The sequence below is a fragment of the Gallinula chloropus genome, assembly GCF_964237585.1.
Source record: "Gallinula chloropus genome assembly, contig: HAP1_SCAFFOLD_822, whole genome shotgun sequence".
In the NCBI taxonomy this organism is placed as follows: domain Eukaryota; kingdom Metazoa; phylum Chordata; class Aves; order Gruiformes; family Rallidae; genus Gallinula; species Gallinula chloropus.
Window position 1 is genome coordinate 1 of NW_028168758.1, and position 8,728 is coordinate 8,728.

The 8,728-nt window shown below is 64.8% G+C and overlaps 1 protein-coding gene across 1 annotated transcript; it reads left to right on the top strand.

Annotated features, from left to right (window-relative positions):
* Positions 1–662: 662 nt before the first annotated feature.
* Positions 663–5,478, top strand: LOC311204192 (REST corepressor 2-like; the record flags this gene model as incomplete). Its single annotated transcript, XM_084280653.1, is given in 8 exon segments — positions 663–903; positions 1,967–2,036; positions 2,803–2,994; positions 3,093–3,170; positions 3,872–3,929; positions 4,029–4,205; positions 4,208–4,266; positions 5,227–5,478. Coding segments are annotated over 8 exon segments (1,127 nt in total), but the record flags the coding sequence as incomplete, so codon positions are not given.
* Between the last annotated feature and the right edge of the window lie 3,250 nt (positions 5,479–8,728).

Below are 8,728 nucleotides of genomic sequence, written 5' to 3' on the forward strand. Positions count from 1 at the left end.
GTGCCACCCCTTGACCTCCCCCCATGGGAGATGGTATGTGCCACCCCTTGACCCCCCCCATGGGAGATGGTGTGTGCCACCCCTGACCCCCCCCATGGGAGATGGTATGTGCCACCCCTTGACCCCCCCCCATGGGAGATGGTATGTGCCACCCCTTGACTCCCCCCCATGGGAGATGGTATGTGCCACCCCTTGACCCCCCCATGGGAGATGGTATGTGCCACCCCTTGACCCCCCCCATGGGAGATGGTATGTGCCACCCCTTGACTCCCCCCCATGGGAGATGGTATGTGCCACCCCTTGGCCCTCCCCCCCCAGGAGTTGGTACATGCCACTCCTGTGGTTGGGGGGGGTTGGGGAGGAAGGGGGGGTTTGGGGAGGGGGAGAGGGGTATGGGGGTCACCCCCCCTCCCCAAACCCCACCCCCCGACCCCCTGTCCCCCCCTCTTTCCCCTTCCAACCCCCCATAACCCCCTATTCCCCCCCCACCCCTCCTATTCCCAGGGGGGTTTTGAGGAGGGGGGAGATTTGGGGAGGGGGAGAGGGGTATGGAGGTCACCCCCCCTCCCCAAAACCCACCCCCCTGACCCCCTGTACCCCCCCTTTCCCCTTCCAACCCCCCTATGACCCCCTATTTCCCCCCAAGCCCTCCCATTCCCAAGGGGGTTTTGAGGGGGGGGGGGTTGAGAAGGAAGGGGGGATTTGGGGAGGGGGAGAGGGGTATGGGGGGCAGCCCCCTCCCCAAAACCCACCCCCCTGCCCCCCTGTGCCCCCCCAGCTCCCCGACAAGCTGATCCCCAGCCTGGTGAAGTATTACTACTCCTGGAAGAAGACCCGGGCCCGCACCAGCGTCATGGACCGGCAGGCACGGCGCCTGCTGGGCCGCAAGGACCGCGACGACAGGTACCCCCCAAAACACCCCCCACAACACCCCCCAAAACACACCCACAACCCCCCCACAACCCCCCCACAACCCCCCGAGACCCCAGGATCCTACCCCCAAAATAACACCCCTACGGCCCCCCCAAAACACCCCCACAACCCTCCCAAACCCCCCAGGAATCCACCCCAAAATAACACCCCTACAGCCCCCCCAAACACCCCCACAACCCCCCCCCAACCCTCCCAAAAAACCCAGGAATCCACCCCAAAATAACACCCCTACAGCCCCCCAAAACACCCCCCCAAAACACCCCCACAACCCCCCACAACCCCCCCACAACCCCCCCCACAACCCTCCCAAAAACCCCAGGAATCCACCCCAAAATAACACCCCTACAACCCCCCCAAACACCCCCACAACCCCCCCGAGACCCCAGGAACCCACCCCCAAAATAACACCCCTACGGCCCCCCCAAAACACCCCCACAACCCTCCCAAACCCCCCAGGAATCCACCCCAAAATAACACCCCTACAGCCCCCCCAAACACCCCCACAACCCCCCCCCAACCCTCCCAAAAAACCCAGGAATCCACCCCAAAATAACACCCCTACAGCCCCCCAAAACACCCCCCAAAACACCCCCACAACCCCCCACAACCCCCCCACAACCCCCCCACAACCCTCCCAAAAACCCCAGGAATCCACCCCAAAATAACACCCCTACAACCCCCCCAAACACCCCCACAACCCCCCCGAAACCCCAGGAACCCACCCCCAAAATAACACCCCTACAGCCCCCCCAAGAACCCAGGACCCCCCCCAAACATCCCAGGACCCCCTCCCTAAAAAACCCCTACAGCCCCCTCCAAAACCCAGGACCCCCCCCCAAAAACACCCACACAACCCCCCCAAGAACCCAGGAACCCCCAAAACCCCAGGACCCCCCCCCAAGAACCCCCACAAACACCAGGACCCCCCCCCCCAAAAAAACAGGACTCCCCCCCAAAACCACCCCAGAACCCCCCCCCCCATAAAACACCCCTACAAGACCCCAGGACCCCCCCAACCCCCCCGTTTCCATAGCAACGACGAGACCGAGGAGCCTCGTCCCGCTAACGAGGGGGAGACGGAACCGCCGGACGCCAAGAAGGAGGTTTGGGGGGGGTTATGGGGGGTTATGGGGGGCTCCTGCCTCTTCCTCCCTCCCAATTCCTCCTCCTCTTCCTCTTCCTTCCTCCTTCCTCCCCCTCCTCTTCCTCCTTCCCCCTCCCTCTTCCTCCTCCCTCCTCCTCCTTCCTTCCTCTCTCCTCTTTCCTCCTCTCCACTCCCTCCTCCTTCCTCCTCCTCCTTCTACCTCCTCCCCCCGCCTTCTTCTTCCTCCTTCCCCCTCCCTCTTCCTCCTCCCTCTTCATCCTTCCTCCCTCTTCATCCTTCCTCCCTCTTCATCCTTCCTCCCTCTTCATCCTTCCTCCCTCCTTCTTCCTTCCTCCTCCTTCCTCCCTCCTCCTCCTCCCTCCTCCTCCTCCCTCCTCCTCCTCCCTCCTCCTCCTTCCTCCTCCTCCTTCCTCCTCCTTCTTCCTCCTCCTCCTCCCTCTTCCTCCTCCTCCTCCCTCCTCCTTCTTCCTCCCCCTCCCCCCTCCTCCCTCTTCATCCTTCCTCCTTCCCCCTCCCTCTTCCTCCTCCCTCCTCCTTCCTCCTCCTCCTTCCCCCTCCCTCTTCCTCCTTCCTCCTCCTCCTTCCTCCTCCCTCTTCATCCTTCCTCCTTCCCCCTCCCTCTTCCTCCTCCCCCTTCCTCCTCCTCCTCCCTCCCTTCTCCTTCCTCCTCCCCCCTGCCCCTTCCTCCTTCCTCTTCCCCCCCCCCCCTTCTTCTCCTCCTCCTCCCTCCTCTAACAACCCTTTCCAAATCACCCAATTTCCAGCCCTTTCACCCCAAAACCCCCCCCCGGAAGGAGCCCCAGTCCCGCCACCACCCGGCGTGGCGCCAGCGCCGCCGCCCGCCGCGCGGGATGCGCCTGAGCCGCGAGGACGTCGCCGGCGTCACCGCCAACCCCGACCTGGGCGCCCTGGCCCTGCGCCAGCTCGACTGCCAGCTCGTCACCCTCAAGAGACAGGTAATTAACTGACCCCCCGGGTTCATTAGGGGCTGGGTAATTAGGGGCTGGGTAATTAGGGGCTGGTTAATTACCCCCCCCCCCCCATGTGTCTGTAGGTGCAGCGGATCAAGCAGATCAACAGCGGGCTGAAGCAGGCGCTGGAGGGCGGCGTGGAGGGGCTGCGGCCCCCTGAGGTGGGGGGCAAAGGGGGGTGGTGGGGGGGCTTGGGGGGGGCTTGGGGGGGATTTGGGGGGGTTGTGGGGTGTCCTGTGTCCTCTTCTTCCTTGTTCTTCCTTCTTCCTCTTCCTGCTCTCTTCCTCCTCCTTCTTCCTCTTCCTTCCTCTTCCTCCTTCTTCCTCCCTCCCTCCTCTTTCCTCTTCCTCCCTCTTCCTCCTCCATCCTTCCTCCTCCCTCTTCCTCCTCCTCTTCCCTCCTCTTCCTTCCTCCCTCTTCCTTCTCATCCTCCCCTTCCTCCTCTCCCTCCTCATCCTCCCCCTTTCCCTTAACCTTCTTCCCCCCTTCCTCTCCTTCCTCCTCCCTCTCGCTCCTCCTCTTCCCTCTTCCTCCTCTCCCTTCCTCCTCCTCCTTCCTCCTTCTCCTCTTCCTCCTCCTCTCTTCTTCCTCCTCCACCCTTCTCCTTCCTCCTCTCCCTCCTCATCCTCCTCCTTCCATCCTCTCCCTCCTCTCCATCCCCTCCTCCTCCTTCCTTCTCCTCCTCTCTTCCTCCTGCTCCATCCTTCTCCTTCCTCCTCCCTCCCTCCTCCTCTTCCTCTTCCTGCTCTCTTTTTCTTCCCGCTCTCTCTTCCTCTTCCTCCCTCTTCCTCCTCCTGCCTCCCTCCTCCTTTTCCTTCCTCCTCTCTCTTCCTCCTCCATCCTCCATCCTCCTCCTCCTCAGGCCAACGGCAAACTCAGCTCCCGCTGGACCACAGACGAGCAGCTCCTGGCTGTGCAGGGTGAGCCTGTCTGTCCCCCCCACCCCCTAATTAACCCCCAGCCCCCTCATTAACCTCATTAAGCTCATTAAGCTCATTAACCTGATTAACCCCCCTCAGCCCTGCGGCGCTACGGCCGCGACTTCCCGGCCGTCGCCGGGGTCCTGGGGAACAAGACGGCGGCGCAAGTCAAGAGCTTCGTGCTGGGGACCCGGCGGCGCTTCGGCCTCGAGCGGCTCCTGCGCCAGCGCGGGGGGCACAGGGCGGGCGGGGAGACCCCTCCCCCCCGGGACCCCCCCCGCCCCCCCCCGCCCAGCCCCACCCCCAGCAGCAGGAGGAAGAGGAGGAGGAGGAGGAGGTGAGGCTGCCGCAGCGGGTTGGGGGGGGGGTGACTGGGACCAGTTTGAGGTGGGGACTGGGGCCAGGTGAAGGGGTGTTGCTGGGGCGGGGGTGGAGTGGGTTCTGGTTTCTGGCCTCGGTGGGGAACTGGGACCAGTTGGGATGGGATACTGGGACCAGTCCGGCTGGGGATACTGGTCCCAGTCTGGGGTTACTGGTTCCATTCTGGCTGGGGATACTGGTCCCAGTTGGGATGAGGATGCTGGTCCCAGTCTGGGGTTACTGGTCCCAGTCCCAGTGGAATAATGGTTCTAGTTGGGATGAGGATACTGGTCCCATTGTGACTGGGATGCTGGTCCCAGTCCAGCTGGGGATACTGGTCCCAGTCTGACTGGGGTTATTGGTCCCAGTCCCAGTGGGGATACTGGTCCCAGTCTGCCTAGGTTACTACTGGTCCCAGTTGGGATCAGGACACTGGTTTCCATTGCAGCTGGGTTACTGGTCCCAGTCCCAGTGGGGTTACTGGTCCCAGTCCCAGTCCGGATACTGGTCCCAGTCTGGTTGGGTTACTGGTCCCAGTTGGGATCAGGATACTGGTCCCAGTCCCAGTCCCAGTGGGGATACTGGTCCCAATCTGCCTGGGTTACTGGTCCCAGTCCCAGTCTGGTTACTGGTCCCAGTTGGGATGAGGATACTGGTCCCAGTGCAGCCGGGTTACTGGTCCCAGTCCCAGTCCCAGTGGGGATACTGGTCCCAGTCCCTGTGGGGATACTGGTGCCAGTGCAGCTGGGTTACTGGTCCCAGTCCCAGTTGGGATCAGGATACTGGTCCCAGTGCAGCTGGGTTACTGGTCCCAGTCCAGCTGGGGTTACTGGTCCCAGTTGGAATGAGGATACTGGTCCCAGTTGGGATGAGGATACTGGTCCCAGTGCAGCCAGGTTACTGGTCCCACCCCCCCCCCCCCCCGTCTCTCCCGCAGGTGCAGATCACGGGCGTGTCCCGCCCGGCGCCGCCCCCTCCGTCCTCGGCCCCGCCCCCCCCGTCCCCGTCCCCGTCGCGGCCGCCGCAGCCGCCGCCGCTGCTCCGCCCGGCGCCGCCCCACGCGCCGCTGCTGCCGCGGCCGCCGCCGCCGCTCCAGCAGGGCCGCGCGCCGCCGCCGCTCATCCGGCCCGGCCCCGCCCCCGCCGCCCGGCCACGCCCCCCCGCCGCCGGCCACGCCCCGCCACGCTGAGCCACACACACCCCTCCTGCAACAGCGCCCCCTGCTGGGCTGGGGGACACCGCAGCCCGGTGTGGGGGGGGTGGGAGGTGGGGGAGGGGAAGGGGCGTCCCTGGCGCGTTTGCAATAAAAGTATTTTACTAGAGCGGCTGCGCCTACTGGGAGCACTGGGCTGTACTGGGAGCACTGGGCTATACTGGGGGGCTGTACTGGGAGCACTATGGGGCTATACTGGGAGCACTGGGCTATACTGGGGGCTGTACTGGGAGCACTGGGGGCTGTGCTGGGGGGCTGTACTGGGAGCACTGGGCTGTACTGGGAGCACTGGGGGGCAGTACTGGGAGCACTGGGCTGTACTGGGAGCACTGGGGGGCTATACTGGGAGCACTGGGCTATACTGGAGGGCTATACTGGGAGCACTGGGCTCTCCTAGGAGCACTGGTAGTCTATACTGGGAGCACTGGGCTGTACTGGGGGGCGGTACTGGGCACACGGGGAGCACTGGGTTGTACTGGTGTGTCTATACTGGGAGCACTGGGCTGTACTGGGCACACCAGGCTGTACTGGTGGGGTCCGTACTGGTCTGTACTGGTCCATACTGGTCTGTACTGGGCGGAGGCGCTGGATCTTTCTGGAAAGTTTTTAATCTAGAACCTGGAAAATCCACAGCGGCGCGAGCCGGAGGGGGAGGGGCGGGGCCGGGGGGAGGGGCGGGGCCGGCGGCGCGTGCCGGGGGGGCGGGGCCAGCAGCACCGCCCCTCCCCCTCCCCCCTCCTCTAACCCCTCCCCCCCTTTATCCTCCCCCACCTGGGGGGCGGGGTGGGGAGGGGCGGAGGAAGGAGGGGGGAGGGGCCACGACCCCCACCCCCCCCCCCCCACCCCGAGGTATGTAAAGGGCGGGTGCAGCCCCTCCCCCCACCCCCCTCCCCCACCCCGGGGTGCCCCTGGGGGCGGGGCTACAGCAGGTCAAAGGGGGTGACACCCCCACCCCCCCCTCCCAGTGCCCCTCCCCCCAACCCCCGGGCGGGGGGGGGAGGGGAGGGAGTGGGGGGGGGGAGGGGCGACCCCCAGGCAGCAGCAGAACCCCTCCCCCACCCCCTTGGGTGGTGGGGGGGTGGGGGGAGGGGAGGGGCCCTTCCTGAGTGGGGGAGGGGGACACCCCCAGGATCCCCTGAGGACACCGTGGGTGTGACATGGGAAGGGGGCGTGTCCCTATGACGTCACAAGGTCCCTATGACGTCAGGGGGGGTTCCCCCCCACATCCCCTGTAAGGCCACTGGGAGTCCCGGGTGGGGGGAGGGGCGGACCCCCCCTCCCCCCCCATAAGGCTCCGGGATCACCCCAAAATGATCCCCACCCCCCTCCCCCCCCCCCAATAAGGCCGGGGGGGGGGGTGGGTGGGGAGGATGTCACTATGACGTCACGGGCCGCCCCAGTGACGTCACAGGCCACCCGTGACATCAGCACAGGCGCCGCTCCCCCCACCCCTCCCCCCACCCCCCGTCAGCCCCCGCCCGACGTCCCCCAAAGTCCATCAGAAAAGAACAACAAACCCCTCCCCCACCCCCCAAAATCAGGTCCCCTCCCCCCCTCCCCCCCGCCTTGCCCCTCCCCCACAGCCCCTCCCCCCACAGGTCCTGGAGGGGGGGGGGAGGGGGGGTGGGAGGGGCGCCATGTCCTTTGCGCGCTCCCCCCACCTCCATCAATCCATGGCGGCGGTGGCGGCGGCGCGGTGATGTCACCGCGCGTCGCGGTGGGCACGGCCGTGACGTCATCGCAACGAGGTCAGCGTGGCGGCGAGGGCGCCGGGCGCCGGGCGGCACGGTGATGACGTCAGCACGATGCAGTCAGTGCGGCGGCGAGGTGGGCGCGGCGATGAGGTCGCCGGGTGGCGGTCGCCGTCATGATGACGTCACTGCGCGGCAGTGATGATGTCACCCTGTCCTGGTCAGCGATGATGTCACCGCCCTGCGGTCAGCGCGGTCACGAGGTCACCGTGTCGTGGCCAGCGTGGCGATGACGTCACTGCGTTGTGATCAGCAGGGTTATGATGTCGGCGTAGTGATGATGTCACTGTGGCGTGGTCAGGGCATCCCAGTCGGCGATGACGTCAGCGCGTCGCAGTCCGTGGGGTGATGACGTCACCAATACGAGCTCATCGCTCCCTCTCCCTTCCCCCCCCCCAATAAAATCCCCTCCCCCACCCCAAACCCACAACGGGGGAGGCGCATCGGTGACGTCAGCAGGCTGAGGGGTTGGTGTGCGACGCCGCTGTGACGTCATCACCCCCGCTCTGACGTCATCACCCCACTCTGACACAATCCCCTGATATGTCATTCTCACCCAGTTACGACGTCAATGCCCCACTATGATGTCATCACCGTGCTGTGACGTCACCTCCTGGCTATGACTCCATCATCCACTCTGATGTCATCACCACCCCACCCCCCCTCCTCCACTTTGACGTCATCACCCCATTATAACGCAATCACCCCGCCATAACCCCGTAGTGACATCATCGCCATGCTATGGCGTCATCACTCGGCTATGACATCATCACCCCCACCGTAACGCCATCACCCTGTCATCACACCATCGCCCGGCTATGACATCATCACCCTGTTGCGATGCCATCCCCCCGTTACGACGTCACCATCGTCGCCCTGATGTCATCACCCGGCTACGACGCCACCACCCCCCATCCATTATGACATCACCACCTGCTGTGATGTCACCTCCCCATTGTAACACCAACCACCACCCTGTCATAATCCAGCTATGACACCATCGCCCCGCTGTGACATCATCACCCCGTCATCACATCACCACCGCGACGCCGTCACCCGCTCCGATGTCATCACCCTGTGATGTCATCACCGTCACCCACTCCGATGTCATCACCCCATGACGTCATCACTGTCACCCGCTCCGATGTCATCACCCCATGACGTCATCACATCACCCGCTCCGATGTCATCACCCCGTGACGTCATCACCGTCACCCGCTCCGATGTCATCACCCTGTGACGTCATCACCGTCACCCACTCCGATGTCATCACCCCGTGACGTCATCACCGTCACCCACTCCGATGTCATCACCCCATGACGTCATCACCGTCACCCGCTCCGATGTCATCACCCCATGACGTCATCACATCACCCGCTCCGATGTCATCACCCCGTGACGTCATCACCGTCACCCGCTCCGATGTCATCACCCCGTGACGTCATCACCGTCACCCACTCCGATGTCATCACCCT